Source organism: Siniperca chuatsi, linkage group LG6 (assembly GCF_020085105.1).
Source record: "Siniperca chuatsi isolate FFG_IHB_CAS linkage group LG6, ASM2008510v1, whole genome shotgun sequence".
NCBI classification, from domain to species: Eukaryota; Metazoa; Chordata; class Actinopteri; order Centrarchiformes; family Sinipercidae; genus Siniperca; species Siniperca chuatsi.
The window spans coordinates 13,846,021-13,863,691 of NC_058047.1; the positions used below are offsets into that span (position 1 = coordinate 13,846,021).

General features: G+C 41.5%; 1 protein-coding gene across 4 annotated transcripts in view; it reads right to left on the minus strand.

Moving 5' to 3' along the window:
- Positions 1–17,671, minus strand: part of rnf13 (ring finger protein 13) — a 52,902-nt gene that overhangs the window by 8,907 nt on the left and 26,324 nt on the right. For all 4 annotated transcript variants that reach the window (XM_044201072.1, XM_044201071.1, XM_044201073.1 and 1 more), the window contains 4 exons: positions 6,015–6,102; positions 4,403–4,493; positions 3,510–3,615; positions 2,920–3,013 (listed from right to left, as the gene is read on the minus strand). In XM_044201072.1, the coding sequence (XP_044057007.1) occupies positions 2,920–3,013; positions 3,510–3,615; positions 4,403–4,493; positions 6,015–6,102 (379 nt within the window). The remainder of the gene's footprint in view (positions 1–2,919; positions 3,014–3,509; positions 3,616–4,402; positions 4,494–6,014; positions 6,103–17,671) is intronic.

Below are 17,671 nucleotides of genomic sequence, written 5' to 3' on the forward strand. Positions count from 1 at the left end.
CGGCATTATTTGTTGCAGCAGAGGCCAAAGGCGCCATTAGGCAAAGGATGCCTATCCTCCTTCCCACTTTGTGCCGTGTGCGCACACACACACACACACACACACACACACACACACACGTGCTCTGTACCCCAAGTTCAGGCACGCTGCCCAAAAACTTCAGGATGGGAAGTGGAACAGCAGCAAGTCTTGAGGGTCACAGTAACTTGTGTGGCACTGAGCTGTCCCAAAGAAATGCTACAGCTATTCCTCTAATTCCTCATGTGTCACATGGGGCTCATTAAAAAAAAAAATCACATTCAGCATGCTGTAAACAAAGGCCGCTGGTGGTCTGCTGAGCTACTGTAACAGCAGCTTTGTGTTTCTAGCTCATCATTGTTTCTGTATATACAGATGTACATTGAGCCTGTAATATTTTTTGCTTCCACAAGACCACGCAAGTCCATGTTTCATAGAACAGAGGCATATATTGCCAAATTATCTTAAAAGAACTCTAAAGCACTCCTATAACATTGTTGGACTCATGATGGACAGTTAAAAAAAATAAATAAATCAAAATCAATGCAGCACAAACAGATATCATCTTTTTTATTTCACATATTCTTCTTCCTTGTCAAAACCTGGCGCCTACATTACCCACGATGCAAATCGACTGCTGACAGTTGGGTGTTATGCTAGCAGCGGCTAATGTAGCCTCGAGCCTCAAGCAGAGATGAGGAGCAGGCTACAGAGGTGTGGTAAGCTCTTTCTAACTCCACACCTTAATTTATCAGACTTCACACAGCTCCCTTGCAAGGCCTTAGCTTTGTTCACATATGCAGTAGAGCTCCCCAACACCTGTAAACAGACTTTGATGTGTAAAATCAGCGCACTTACCCTTTAAGTGACTGCAGATGACCTTCTGGTATAAACACACAGATATCAGAAACAAGTCATCACCATCTCTTGTGCATGCCTAATCCTAGCAATCGAATCCATGGTTATTTAGTAAATACGTTATTGGTGACTAATACATCAGCCATTGTTCAGTTATTGATCTCATTTCTCTGACACTACACTGATAAAAAAGAAGCTATTCCTGTTTTTAGAGATCTCTCACCTGGTGTAAACACTGGCTAACAATAAACCCCATTAGACAACAGAGGCACTGTCCCACTGCTCTCGGGCCCTCCTGTTACGGCCCTCTCATGCTCAAACCAGGCCACTCGGTTCCTTGCCAAGCTAGCATTGCTCCAGAGTGCAGGGCTTAAAAGGTGATTAGGTAGAGATTTGGTGTCCCCTTCCTGTGTCGCCAAACGCTCTGACTCAGCTGACGGGAGTGCAGACGCCGCCCCAGAGGCCATTTCCTGGACATCTGAACTCCCTGTAGCAGCCAAGGTCGACTGTAGCAGTGCCTGGTGGAAACCCTGAGTCAGAGTGGGCACTGCCACCAGTGCGCACTAACCACAGAGCCTGACCTGACAAAAACAGCTATCTGAGCAACACATGCTGCTTGTAGCTGGTGTTTTGCACGTGCATCTGTTACTGCCAGGCGGGGAGGAGCAGCTTGGCTCATAACCCCCTCAATTAGCAGCTTTGCAAGGGGGCTACTTATTATGCACCACCCATAGCCTGTAAAGCTTCCCAGTGTTCCCCTGCACAGCTGATTGTAGTCAGGGGCTTTCCTGTCTGTAAAATACAGCTGCCGGAGGAAACACAGCCGGCACGAAAAGCCTCTAAATACACAGAAGAAACTTACTTGACTATAGCACAAAGAGGATTTGCATCGCACAATGCTATAGCATGTCTGACCATTGTACCGAGACGGAGAGGGAAGCCAGAGGTGGAGCTCTAAAATTGTCCTTACAAACAAGCAGCACATACTGTACACCTGCACGTTTGAGATAAAAAAAATAAAATACACTTAACTTTCAACCCCCGTCAGGCCTCTGGCATGAGTGAGACTAAATTCCAAACCATAAGTCATGTGTCCAGTCTCAACAGAGAGGAGCTCTAATCTGCCCACGGAGGGCTTTGTGGAAAAATCAAGTCCATATTAATCCGATTAGCTCTAAGGTGGAATGATGTGTCATAATGCATTGATGACATCTCTCTTCTGGGCCAAATCATGTGAGAAAGAGCAGTAAATAGCATCTCTACAGACTCTAAAGGCAAAGGTTAGAGTCAGGATGAAGCTGATAGAGATGATTTTACTAAAAAAGACAGGCCCTACATTAATAGTCAAATGCATGCTGTTTATTCCCTGTAGAGTATATACTAGGGGTGTGCCATATCATATTGTTCACAATAATACCAATATAATTTTTAATATGATAAAAACAAATTCATATCGTGATAATGTTACTTGTTGATGTAATGATGTCGTACTGTTATGCACAGCAACAAGCATTGGCTGAAAGTGAAAGTAACATTGCTACCAGCTCCACGGTGGAGGAGTTGGTTCCAAAAATGTGAGCTACTTCAGTAGTGAAAGTGGTTTGGTTACAAAAGATCAAGCAATATTTCCCACACATAGACTTTACTTGGTCGGGCCACCCAGGTATATTAACGGCGCCATTAGCAGCCATCGATTAACTAGTGGACAATCTCCTCTCGCTCTACCCCTCCTGTGCAGTTTACTGACACACACTGACGCACATGCTCTGCAGAGAAACACAGAGAGAAAGAGTCTCCTACTTATGCCGCTGTTTAGTAAAAGCTTGTAAGTGCAACTGTTGGTGCCGATGTCATTCGGTACCACGTTGGATTCAATCGTTTTGATAGGCTAAATCATTACCAATAAGCCTCCTCCACACGAGGCTCACCTGCTGCTGTGAAAACAGACTCGCGGGTGAGAAAGTCCAAAACACCTAGTATATTACTTTAAGATGAAAATGGTACAGTCATGGGTGAGTGAGATGTTTAAGATTGCCTCCATACCTTTCTTGTACTTGTGGATGGGAAGTTTCTTTAGTTGATCTTTGCGCAGGCGGCTCCTCCGAGCCCTGTGACGATCCTGGACAAACTTGGTGATCTAGGAACAGCGGGAAAAAGAAACATGTCAAAATCCTGTAAAATTACTACGCAAAGCACACACACACACACACACACACACACACACCTTTCTTGTCCAGGTGCTGAGTCCAAAAAACTGTAACTGTGATTTCTGTCACCCAAGCAACACTGTTACATTAGGAAAAGTGCAGTGTTTTGGATGCCAGACTTCAGCCTGCCACTTTAATACTACTTCCAGTAGCAGGCTGAAGTGTGGTACCTGACGAAGAGCCAATTTAGACTCAAAATGTTGTACCTTTCCTGATGTAGTTAAGTAGAAATTTAAACAGGAGTGGTTAACAGTGTTGCAAGTCCTCAGGAGGCAAATATCCTCTAGAATACCAGGTGTTTTCAACAAACTACTTTTTAATCATCAGATTTACAGAACTATATTTAAGTCAAGTAATAAATTTACCATCTGCCTTTAAATGTGCTCAACCCTTATACTTTGAGTTGATGTCCTAAATTTAACCTACCATGAAAACAACAATGAGGATGAGGCAGATTCCCACAATGATGAGGAAGGGGATCAGGTAGTATTCGAGCGGCAGGCTGAAGTCTGGCATGAGGACCACATGTCCCCTAGAAAAACAAGCAGAGCCATCAGCAAGTGTTGGCTGGTATTTCAAACACACTGAAAGTGACCTCGACAGAGGCTGTAGTATGGGAGCATTTTGTTATGGCTCATTGTTTTAACTGCAACATTGTTTAGTGTCATTCACGTAAAAAAAAAAAAAAAAAAAAATACATTTCTCACTGTTAATTACTGAGGTATGGGGCTCTACTTCTTTTCCCAGAACTCCCCCTACAGCAGACATATTTCTGCACCAGTCAAATTTTAAACAGCAAATTTGGTCCACACTCTGACAATACCATGTTTGGTGTTCATTCCTCTGCAAAATACTTGGGAATGGTATCTGACAAGCAACACACACACACACACACACACACACACACACACACACACACACACACACACACACACACACACACACACACACACACACACACACACACACACACACACACAGCAGTTGGTTTAAAAGTAGAGAAATGGTACTTTAATGCTGTGCCTCTCTGGGCTCCTTTGACAGGCTGAGACATTTCATTACCACCTCAGCAGCTGTGACAACATATCACAAGACAAATCCTCCACCTAGATATATTTCAGTGCACGCTGCAGGCAATATTATTCTACAACAATATTAGATTAAACTCGTATGGAAGAGTTGGAAAGCAAAGAATGGCCAGACAGTTTTGAGTGAAAAAGTACTGAAATAACTGTTAAAGCTCCTTGTTGAGGAGTAAAAAAATATGGCTTCTATTTATATTGATGGGCAGAAAAATAAGATTTGAGTTTCAGACTTACCCCTTGTCATACGTGTAGTCTTCTTTCAGAGAGTTGGCAGTCTCCTCACTCACAAACACAGAGGGAATATCTATCTGCTTCATAACATCCACTAAAAATAGAAACAAAAAACCCACTGTATTAATGTATCATGTGACTGTTTATCAATGCCTGACTCCATTGAACGACCTTGAAACATGACGTCCTGTTGTCAGAGAAAAACAAAAATAAGACTTGTTTGTAGCACACTAAAAAACAGTTATTCAAATGTCTCACGATTTGACAAAAAACCTTGACTCATGGTCCACTTACCTCCTTTTTCTAGAGGTTTTAACCACATTTACTAATCTTCATCAAATGATAATTTGTTCAGTTCAACTTTCGTTTTTTTTTGTTTTGTTTTTTTACTTTGTTCAACTAATGAAATTCCATCAGCTGATGAAGACCATGAGATATGGTTGAACTACAGCTGCAACAATTAGTCAATTAATCGATTAGTTCATCGACAGAATAAATCGGCAACTTGATGGTTTCAACTTCTCAAATGTGAATATTTCTTGGTCTTCTATGTCTTTAAAAATAATATCTTTGGTTTTGAAGTGTTGGTCAGTCAAAACAAGCAATTGATTGAGAATGTATTTGGCAGATTCATTGATAATAAAACAATCATTAGTTGCAGCTCTGGGATGAACGCTCCAGAAAGTAACTGGACTGAGTTGAGATTTTTTTGACAAACTACTTTTTCCAAGGTCAAGAATGAATTCTTAAGTCTACCGACCACAAATATTTGGCGATCACAAAGAGTTTTGTTTTGTCTGTCACTAAAGCCCATTTGCTTCCAAGCTATGACTAATGATGCCGCTCACGTCCAACTTTGTGGAAGTATTAACAGATTTTAGCCTGTTAAAACTTTTAGGCGGGTTTATGAAAAAAATTAGTTAGTACAACATATCGTTCGACCACGTCAATCAATTTCAATCTTGACGCCTCTCCTTAAAAGGTATTTATTATATTACCCTCATTTGTTACATACGAAAAATGACAAGTATTTGTGTGAAGAATGAAAACAGACAGCTTGGGAGAGATTGGCCAATCACTGCATAAAGTGGAAGTGCTTGTCAGATTGTCTGTTTCGGAAAGTCGAATGCAACGCGTAATGACACCTTTAGTGACCTTAACTGACGGGAGAAACCTCTCAACAACTGGCATTACCAAGGGTGATAAACATCTGCTTATGAGATCTACTCCTCCTAAAAACACTAACCAGGACAAGAAGCCTTCTGGATAATTTATGACTGTGCTGCACCCCCTCAAGTGAGAATAGTAGGTGCAACATAACTGAAAGAAAACCCAGACACTATCATGTCACAAAAGTGGGCTAGAGCAGGGACAATATGGATTCATAGGCGGGGAGTTCTACAGTGCTGCAAGGCATTACATCCTTCCTCAAGTACATCTTGAGACTTGAAATGGACTTTTAACTATAAAACTGCCCAGCTTTTCCTCAGGCTCAGGGATTAAGAGAAAAAATCTATCAACAGAGACACATAACCAGGCAGCTGTGTCAGATGCTAAATGCTTATGTGTTGATGTACACAGAGAAAAGAAGGTGGTGGTGGTGGTGGTAACTTACAATCATTGGATCCCATGCTGATTAAGTCATCAGAGTCCACATTGTGAACAATGGCTGCCTTGTACCCGGCTTTCTGAGCATTGAGGACCTGTGAGGAGACAAAACATTTACGCCCTGATTATCAAATGGATCCCCTTTGGTACTAACACCTGGTGATTACTGGTAGGCTAACATCAGCTGCTACTCTGAGACTAAAAACAGCCCTAAGTGAAGATGGTACGTGCGATAACAGGGGTTTAGTGTCAGCTAATGTGACCAAATCTGATTTCCACTATTTGACACAGGAGCATCAAACCACATAAAGCATGACAGAGAAATAGAAACCAGTTGTGGTTACGAGGGAGAGCTCTCTTTGAATCTGTTTAGAGGCTTTTAGCTCAGTGAGCCAAAGAGTTTGCAAGGAACAATCTATTCACTAACATTAGCCTTACCACAGCCTATGTACCACTTCCAGTTTAAGGATGCTCTCTACTGCTGATATGAACTAATTTATGATCCGGCCTTACAAACTGAATTCCCAAAAAGGACAATAAATACTACAGTTTTACAATAGCCGTCTGAGAGGACAGCAGAGACCACAGATAAACAACACTGTGGCTGCACGGTAGCATTCAACAACATGTTTATGGCCTGTTTCCCAGAGTTTCCCAAGTGTGTTTGCATGAGACAAGATGCATTTAATGTCTGGACAGCTCGCTCCTCCATGATAAACACTGACTGCTCTTCTAAGCTGACTGAGCTGTAACTGAAGACCAAAAACAGGAAACTCTTGATGATAGGTAGGGAAACGGGAGGTACAAAGAAAGTGGCCAAGTGGGCTAAAGGTTTGAAAAGATGTGACTATTATAGGAAGGTATCACAAATGCTGAAAGCCTGCACACTGCTTTTGCTCATTTAAAAAACATCTCACAATTTGATCATAATGACTTAATGTCTTTATCTCTGGCACCTGTGCTTGTTTAGATGTGCTGCAATTTCTTACTCTACATGACAAAGGTCACCGGTATTAATCCCCACAAAGGCCATGTGCCCTGGAACAAAACACTTGAGGCCAGACCTGCTCACTCATGACAAGCAGTGACTATCTGCTAAGAAAAATTTAAGGCACAACCTGTAATCCAAATTCAAAAAAATAAAAAACAAGACAAGAAGAATCTGCCGTCACTCCCTGATTGATTGACAGACAGGTCTTCTAATACAAGGATGAAACAACACTAGAAAACAACTAAATCACAAAAATTCACAAGGAAGTCTTTACCTGCAAAAACAGATTAATATTTCCATATTTTAAGTTTAGGTAATTTTTGTTTGGAAGCCATGTTGTTTTGCACATACTTACTTTTTGTAGCCTTCTTATGACATACTGGCTAACATAGTACTCACTATTCCATTCTGGCAAAAAAGTGTAGTCTATGCGTGCTTTTGTGTGTGTTGAATGTGCTTAAACTGCTGCATAAAAACAGATGCTACAGCTTTCACCCAAGTGCAACCTGTTAACTGTGTGTGTGCAGCTGTTATCTTCTTTATTATTCTTTTTATATCTGTCAACACCAATATATTTAAATTCACAAAACCCATTAGGCCGGAGCTGTGTCAAAGTCTGCGTCAAGGCTCAACTATTCTGGACAAACATGTTCAAGGCTTACTGTCTAGCTTGTGGTGTTGACGACTTAAAATGCTCCGGTTTTCTCTCAGCTGGAAACATAGAATGAATGTTATATAACACAATAGCCTGCAAATCAATTCTGCAAGAAAGTTGTGTTGTAAATGTGACTGTGACATAAATATAATGAGACAGCAAGCTGCACCAGAAAGTAACAAGCTGAACAGATTCTGGGGTTTCTTATGTTAGGTAGTCATAGGTGAAATAAGAAATAGAAATCCACCATCAGAAAAACTGAAAGACAAGTGTCCAAAAACCCTGAAATCCAGTAAAATCTCTGTTATTTTGTGAATGTGGATGAACTGATAAAATAAAGTCAAGGACTACTGAAGCTGCAGTTGGCTACAGTTACTGTAGACCATTTTCACTTAAACCTTTAATTCTGCAGCAGGTTGTGCTTTCAGAAAAACGATATACTGAAGACACTAAAAAAGGATTTCAACAGGGATCTTTCCAGAAGCAGAGAGGCCATGTGTGCTGCATCGTGGGTGCAAGGGAAACTGATGTAATGAGGATCTTCCACCTGTGAAGCTGTTTTTATGGCTCTGACACAGTATAGAGGCTACAGTATCCTGTATAGTCATTGTTGCGGCTGATCGCTCATAGCAGATGCGGTGGAGGAAACAGGATGTGACAATATAATCCTGGAATGAATCACTATGTGTTCTTACACAGACAGAGATAGACTTCGGATAGTGAATGTTTCCTCTGAAATTGAGAGGAAAAACACTTTGCATCAGATCACGTAAATGTCACTCAAACTCCTACATAAAAATAATGGGAATGAAGGCAGCAATCCTCCAGAACCAATGACAATACTTCTATCTCTCTCAGAGGAAACCATATTTATTCTAACAGCATAATGCCGCCTAATTCAAAACAACAATGAACCCTGTTGTATAGAATTAATGGATTCAGTTTGTTATAGCATCCAGAGAACAAAGGTTTGACACAACACAGCCAAATTAAAGAAAAATCAGCCCTAAAACTTTAACATTGTAACGAATGAGCTACCTCACGTATATTTTAGGGCCAGAGCTAAAGAACATTACGCTGCGAACACACAGGAGGCAGAAGTGCCGCAAAGCGCCACGCTAAGTCATTTCTCCTGCGGGCAGTAGCCTGGCTGTTCACACCAGAAGTACATTTCTCTGCACCGGTCAACAAGCGATTCTGCTCCTCTGACACACAGGCCTGTGTGTCTGCTCTTCTCTCTCACACTCTGTTTAGAGACAACTGACAAATATGTGGAATAAGTACGTAATTTAAAATGTTATTTTTCTGGCACTTCACAGGAAGATGACATCTCCATTCTTAAACCCACCTAGAAAGCTCTGACTGCCTTTGTTGTTTCTCCAACCAGGGACACTGCTGTCAGTGAGAACAACAAGACTTTTTTATTCGTTGAAAGAATCTGAGATGTGGACAGCGTTTCAGATGTCTATAACCAGGCTAAGACAACACAAAATGCTGTTATAAATGAGTTTTTCCTTTTATCAGCAGTAAATATCACATTTGGGTATCAGTTCCTGAGAATCTAAGAGCAAATACTTCTTTTTAGAGCCACCATTTTGTTGCAATTTCTGTAAAATGTAGAAAATTATTGCTGAAATATAAGCAGGTAAGGCAGCCTGAGATACTGTGGATACACAAAAAGACTAACCGGAAAGCACTGAACATCCCAGATTAATAATATTTAAGAAAAGGAAGAGAATTTAAGGGTGATTTTCTTGCCACTGCTAAATGAAGCCACTGAGGAAATGCTGATATTCATTATTAGTCAAAGCATGTGCCACCCTCCTGTGGTAAATTAACACCCGATCTAAAACCAGACAGTGAGAGTGAGACCATGATGTGTGGCAGTGGAGGAAAAAAAGAGCTTAGGTCACACTCTGAAAGATATGAAAGTTATGTGCTCTGTTAAATAACAGAACCTGAGCAATCAGTAGTTGTGTGAGTGGTGTGTGTTAGCCCTGCAGCTCGGCCAGGCCTCTTTATACAAACATTGTACTCCGTTGTGATGCAAGGAAATCCATTCAGACCTGGGAGGGGTGAACAGTGTGTGTGTATATTGTAGCCTGTATGGATGCTAACGCAGAACAGCACTGTCTTTTGTCTGTTCCTTGTCAATATAATTTTATGCACAGGCATACGTGAAACAGCGTGTACGGCAGCCGCAGCATTGTGATCCCATATGTTGTGAGGGTGTATTGTGTGGAGGTATCAATGGCTTCTGTGTGCGTCTAGAGGCAGGCTGTCTGGATAAGTGACACACACAAAATACAGTGTCTGAATGTGCGTGTGTTTTTTGAGGAAGGAAAGTGAGCTAGGTGGAAGGTGAGTTCTGGCTGTGATTGTAAGACATCACTGATTGGGGTTTGTGTCTTTCTTTTTGACATTTTATTTTAGACTAAATCAATCAATGAATCAAAGAAAAAGATACTGGCAACATGGCCTTAAATAGCATGATAACATGTCCAGCTAATGATTGTAAAACCAACTTTAGCCTGGTCTTTGACTGCTTGCTTTCTTCTTCTCGCATTTTCCTCTTTTATCCGTACCTGATCATGACTTGTAAAAACTCAAAAGCTTTTCTTTTTTTCCCCGATATGCTGCTCTGATTAATTTCCACAAAGCAAACATACGATGTAACAATCAATCAATCAATCAATCAATCATTGTCACCTGAGTTAAATCAGACAGATCCTGACACTTATCATCTTGTGGTCAGTATATTTATTAGATAGCTGCATATCAGCCTATGAGGCCTTTGTTGAGTTATGTAGCTTTAAGTTAATGTTTTCAAACCTCTTCTACACTAACAAAGTTGTTACTTTTTTGAAACCAACTCATCCACAGTGGAGCCAGTAGCAATGTTACTTTCACTTTCAGCCGTGTGTTGCTGCTGTATAATCCTGTGACGTAAATACATCGCAATATTGATAATATCGTGATATGACAAATTTCCATCATATTAAGATCTAATCCGGTATCGAAACAATTGTCTAAACAACCCCAAACAGTTAATGAAAATGATTTGTCGCAACCCGGCATTCAGACCGAAAACAGCCCAGCGTTAAAACAATGCACAGGGCTGCATGGTGAGGGCATAAAACACGAAATACGATCCAATAATCCAGGAAGTCCAGTTAGAGTAACAGATCAATGCGTTTAAAGGCTTTTCAGATGCCAAAGCACTGCACAATGATTTGTAATACTCAAAGACAGGATTTTACAACTCTAGAAAGTATCACAGCGGCAACTATTTTATCTTTGGTCCCGACAATCGCGAAGTAAACAGTAGAAATACGGTGTTCACGTTACAAAAATAATCTGCCAGGACTGTGTGCTTGCATGTGTGTGATTGGCCAACGCAGTACCTTGTCGGATGCCTTGCTCTTATCTAGAGTTCCATGAAGGATAAATTAAACACTACAGTGTTTGACTCGGGTGTGGTATGTGCATGTAGTGTAGTTTGCATCATATTATACCTCGATGTGTTGCTCAGGCAGGTTTTTGGAAATCAAGTCATGCACATAGGAAACTACTGTAACAGCTGCCACAAGACAAATTTTGGGCAGTTGTGGCTACACAGGTCATTAGTCAACCAGTAAATTTGTCCTGTAACCCAATCATCATTTGGAGGTCATGCTTTACTTAATAAAATCTACTTAGCTGGTAAAATAATCAGATGTAGGTGCTGACAGCAGACAAAAAAAAGTGTGCTACCCTGCCGATGTTAACTTAACTCTCCACAAACTGACCGGTCTACAGTTTGATTCAGTGTCTTTTCAGAGGGATTTCACAGTAAGAGTAAAGAGCCATTTTGGCTGTAGGCAGTCTAGATGCCAGTGTGTGGTGTGGTCTGTCGGCCTCGGATCTGCAGAGGAATTCAACCCCTGCTGCTGGCTCACCCGTGTGTTTGCATGGGCAAAGATAAGGACATTCAATGCATTCCTGAGAGACTGAAGAGAGGGAGAAAACAAGAGACGTGGAGGCAGAAAAAAAAAAAGGACAGGGAGAAAGCGAAAATGAGATGTGAAACAGAACGCAAGTGCGTGACTATAAACACACTAACACGCGCACAAGCTTATACCAAGAATGCATCACCATGCTTTTCTACCATCTGCAGACTATTGTGCTGAGGTGTAGTGCCATCTTCCATGTCAATTTAACAGCTTTCATTAAACACTTAACTGCTGTTATCCCTGTGGGATCTCACATAAAAAGCCTGCTGTTCTCCTTCAACATATCACTCTGCACACCCCCTATCTTGATTATGATGGTGTTATGGAAAAAATGGTAAAACATCAAAATTAAAATGTAGATTTTCACATTTTAGTTGAACTGCTTAACCTCTTTATTTTACCAAAGAGTGTTGACAGAGCAACATTATGCTTCTCAGTACTTTTTTGTTCATGGTCAAAGTTTCACATTTATACACATGGCAGCTGCCCTGTACAGCTATAGTGGAACTACAACAGAAAAAAAACTGGCTAGGTGCCTTTCTCAAGGGCATCTTGATATCTTTTGTTGTCATGTGACGGCATGACTTGGCTCCAGAAACTTCTAGCTCTGTTCTCTCTTTTCCTGCCTTCCAAAGTCCACATTATTTTTCCTTTTTTTGTACCATCAAGCCTTGGATTAAAAACAAAGTGGAAGCATAATAAGCATCTGATGCTTGTTTTTTCATCATGGCACCCTGTGGTGTGCTGACCATATTTTGACTTGGCCTGTAGCACAAACACTGTAGGTTTTATTCATGAGGTTGACCAATTATGGATTTTTTAAAAGGCAGATTGGACTCTACTTAATTGGAGCTCTGCAAGTGAACTTAACGAGCTCCAGAAGCTTTGTGTCTGAGGGTTAAAAGCACAGTGTGACGTGTAAGCCCAAAGTAAAGGCAGAAATTGTTTAAAATGTCATGGTGTTTTTGTGGTGCTACTTTAAAGCAATTGGAAACTGAACATCTTATTTTTTAATTAGTGATACTTGTGTTATTGGCCTTCAAGAAACATCATTAACTTCTCAACGCTTGTCTGCTGTTCCTTGTTCCTTAATGTTTTCATCATTACATCATGGTTCCAACAGGTGAAATTTCCAAATATGGGCCACTATAAGTTTGAGCTAAAAGCTAAAAGTGTTGACTGTTTCCATCCTTGTGATAACATTTCACAGAGGCAAACATCGGCAGGGCATCCCCCAAAAACTTGGTTAGCGAAGGTGGTAACAGCTGCCAACATTATTATTTCATAAAAATGTTATTATTTCTTTTGACATTGGCAGAGGCACTCTATTTCAAGTGAAGTGGGTCACCTCCACAATAAAACATTGCCAGAAACCATGAAGGCCAGAAAATTATTTTTACACACTTTTTCCAACTCACCAAGCATTACCTTTTAGGCAAAGTGTAGAGTCACATAGTGGGGAGGAACACAAAACACAAAAAAATTCAGCCAGTTTAGACAGTGACACTGCTCACTGCAGGAGCTGCTGCTATAGTTCAGTTTTTCTATATAGGTCTCCTTCACTTTTTCTATAGAGCAGGTCTAGACCGTACTCTTTATAATATTAATTACAGAGACCCAACAAATCCCACCATGAGCAAGCATTTGGCGACAGTGGCAAGAAAAAACTTCCTTCCTGAAAAGGTCCTTTTGACCATACAAACCTGCTGAACTCTGATTCTGCATTAAGTGCGCTGAGGCCTTTAAGAGTTTACGTGCCCTTCAGCATGAAGGTTGCAGCTGCTTGAAGGCCAACAGCACTGGATTGTGTATTTGTATCAAGCAGCTTCCTGTGAATGTGTAGGACTAAATGAAGGAAGGTGTTGCTGAGAAAAAACTAAACTTGTTTCCAGTCTACTGAAAAATGTGTGTGTGTGGGGGGGTTATTTCAAAGTACTTTTCCGCTACAGGTCACTGCACTATTGATATTTATGCGCGTGTTTGTGTGTGTACACGTATATATGTGACTCCCATTGGTCACAGTTGACTGGAGGTGAGTAAACGGTGCCACCTGGAGCTGCCTGACTCACTGGTGCTGGACTCAACCTCAACCAAGCAGGACATGCTCTACAAAGCGGTTTGTCATGAGTTTATTCTGTTAAAAGCTCATTATACAAACATGCTATACATATTTGAGTTAAATAACAATTTCTTGGCATTATCTACTGTCTACGATATTAAAATATGCCTGCACACAGAGGTTATATCTGTCTTTTCACTCCTATACTAGTGTCTATAAGACTGGTGTGGACAGAGGCTGCTGATTGTATCATTAATTATTGCTCCATCACCACTGTGTGCACGTGTCAATAATTACTGCATCTTCATGCCTGCAGCTAAAACACATAGACAATCCTTCCCTGCCTCTCCTCCTCTTCCATCACTGACATCTTCACATTCGTAAATCCATCTCTTTTCCTCTTCCTCTGCTTTTTTCCTCTAACCCACTGCCCTCTTTCCTCCTCCATGTTTCTTTTTCCTCATGCTTTCTTTTGTCCTGTGAAGTTCAGGCAGTATAAATGCTTGTTGCAGTCACCAGTCTGCATTTGCATAGAGCAGAGGTGACCTCAGCTTTGTATAAATGAGTCTGAGCAGCACAGCACACCTTTCTCACACAACACATATCAAACTACAAATACAAGTCAAAATTCAGCAAGTGCAATGTCTTTTTCGCATCTTAAATAATGAAACATGTAGTTGATGTTTTAAGTGTATTAAGAACGTTTATGAACCTAGTTTTGGCAAATGTGAAGCTGTAACTAGGGACCACTGAACTTGAAAAGCATCTATTCAACAGGCTGCTGGCAGTGAGAGTAAGAAGAAAATTGTGAAACCAAACACTTACGTAAGTCCACTACAGTGGCCTCCATGTTTGGGACAGAGACACATTTTTAAAAAAGTTGTGTCTATAACTCCACAGTGATAGTTTGTAATCATTTGTAATTCACATGTGGTTAAAGCCTACATTCTTAAATTTTATTAAAAGGCCCTTTTTATACATTGTGGCATTACCATGTACAACTTCTTATACATAGTCCCCCCCCATCATAATGTTTGGGACAAAGGGCTTCACAGATGTTTGCGATTACTCAGGTGTGTTGCTTCGTTAGAGCATATATAAGGGCGCTCCCAGCATCCAGTCTTGATTCTAGGCTTTTGGTCACCTTTGGTGTCTGTTTTTGCTGTTAGTCACCATGAGGACCGGAGTTGTGCCAATGAAAGTCAAGTAAACCATTAAAACAAGAAGAAAACAGTAAGAGACATTGGGCAAAATCAACTGTTTGAAACATTATTAAATAGAAAGAGAGAACTGGTGAGCTTAGTAACTGTAAAGGGGACTGGTAGCCTAACGAAGACCTCCACAGCCGATGACACAAGAATTCTCACCATAACAGAAAAATCTCCATACACCTGTTTGACAGATCAGAAACACTCTTCAGGAGGCAGGTATGGATTTGTCAATGATCACTGTCCGCAGACGACTTGAACATGAACAGAAATACAGAGGCTACACTGCAAGATGCAGACCTCTAGTTAGCCACAAATTTAAATAGTTTGATTTAAAAAAAAAGCACTTAAAAAGAGCCTGCAGAGTTCAGGGAAAAGGTCTTGTGGACAGATGAGACCAAGATCAATCTGTATCGGAGCGATGGCAAAAGCAAAGTGTGGAGGCGAAGAGGAACTGCCCAAGATTCTAAGCATACCAACTCATCAGTAAAACATGGTGTTGGGGGTGTTATGGCCTGGGCCAGTATGGCTGCCACAGGTAGTGGCTCACTTATCTTAATTGACAGCTCAATAATCAGCTCAAGTTCGGGAAAATGCCTCCAAACTCATCCTCCATCAAGACAATGACCCCAAACATAATGCTAAAGCAACAAAGGTAAAAACTGGAAAGTTCTTCACTACTGGCCAAGTCAGTCACCTGATCTCAATCCTATTGAGCATGCTTTTCATATGCTGAAGAGAGAACTTAAGGGGACTAGCCCTCAAAACAAGGAGCGGAAGATGGCTGCAGTACAAGCCTGGTAGAGCATCACCATAGAAGATACCCATCACCTGGTGATGTCTCTGAGTCGCAGACTTCAAGCAATCATTGCATGCAAAGGACATGCAACAAAGTACTAAACATGTAATTTACCTTTAATAAAATCTGAGAATGTGCACTTTAACCACATGTGACCTGTTTGATTACAGATCCGTTGCCCACTTCACCCAGTGGTGCACAAATAGTCACCTCCTCCTCAACGTCACCAAGACTAAGGAGAGCATCTTCGACACCCGCAATAAACTCACCACCCCTCACCCACTTCCATCAGTGGCTAGCCAGTGGAGATGGTGGAGAGCTATAAGTACCTCGGCATCATCCTGTTCAATAAACTCAGCTTTGATCACCACATCACAGACGTCCATAAACTCTGCCATCAAAGACTCTCTGCCATCCGCAAACTTAGGGCTCTCTCAGTCAAACCCCACCTCCTGCTTCTTCTATACCGAAGCTTTATTGAACCCATCCTCCTGTACTGCGCCACCTGATATTTCACCATGTTCACCCTCACCAATAGAAACAAGCTCCTGAAAATCACTAACATACCTTATAAGACAAATGGGCTCCCTACTTCCAACCTGTCGGCCCTCAATGACACTGCCACCACTTGCAAAGCACTGACCATAGCACATGACCCCTGCCACCCCCTCAACCCATGCATCACCCTCCTCCCCTTTGGCCGCAGACACAGACAACCAGTCTGCAAAAAAAAAAAGTGCTTTGGGAAGAGTTTTGTGCCCTTAGCTATACGTGCTTTAAATAGCCTGGACACACTGTAATAAACTTGTGTTCTTGTAATGTTTCTTGTTTATTTATATCTTGTTTTGAATGTTACTTTTGTACACTGACTGTGAAAACAAATTTCCTCTATAGAGGACAATAAAGAATGAATCTGATCTAAAACTGTGGAGTACAGAGGCAAATTTAAAAAATGTATGCCTTTGTCCCAAACATTATGGAGGGCACTGTATGTCCCCTGTCTACTCAGTTCTGAGAAACTGAAACTAGTCCCAAAACCAGAGTTGGGCTGGATCCAAATTATACTCATTCTAATCAGGTCGGATAGGGTCTCATTTTACTGCGGCGGGTCTCGGGTCTGTGTCATTATGTCTATACCCAAGTGAATCAGAGTGTGCTCAATAGCAGCTCTGATCATGTGTCATCATAATCACCAGGAGAAAGATCCTCTTTCTCTCCATCCTTTTCCCTCCTCGCCACTTGCAACTTTCCCCCCATATCCATCCCTTTACTCATCCGCATCTTTTTCTTCCTTCTGCTCCTCCTCCTCTCCTCATTTCTTTCAGGCCTGAACAAAACAAGTCAAGTCAATTTTATTTATATTGCCCAAAATACACCTTTTGGGGGGGGGAGCTCTCAATCAGGTCCTCATTTCCTCCTCTCTCCTCTTCCCTTAACCGCCTCTGTACTTCTGTCTCCCATTGTTTCTACCCTCATATCCACTAATTTCTCCTATCTTCTCATTCACCCTCATGCTCTCGTTCCTCTCTTCTCCCCCCACCCCTTCTCTCTTCCTATCCACAAGCTGTCTCCTCCCACCATTGCGCTCTCATTTCTCCTCCCTCCCAAAACTCCCCTTCTTTCTCTTCCTCTTCCCTTCCTACCTCTTCTCTAAATGTAACCTCCTCCTTCTCTCTCTGCCCTCATTACCCTTGTTAAATCACCCCAACTGCCAACTTCTCCAGAAATCTGCCCAGCCCATTCTCTGATATTTCCACCCTCCCGCCTTTACCCCCACCCCTCTCGTTCTCATCCATTTCCCCCTCCCTTCTCCTTCATCCCACCCTCCCTTCTCTCTCCTTAGTGCTTCAGAGGAATGCTGCGCAGAACAGAGCTGGGTTTTAGTTTCAAGGTCCAGACGGATGATTAGATAAAGAGTTCAATAAAACTGCAAACTGCAGGGAGAGGCCATGTGCACTGA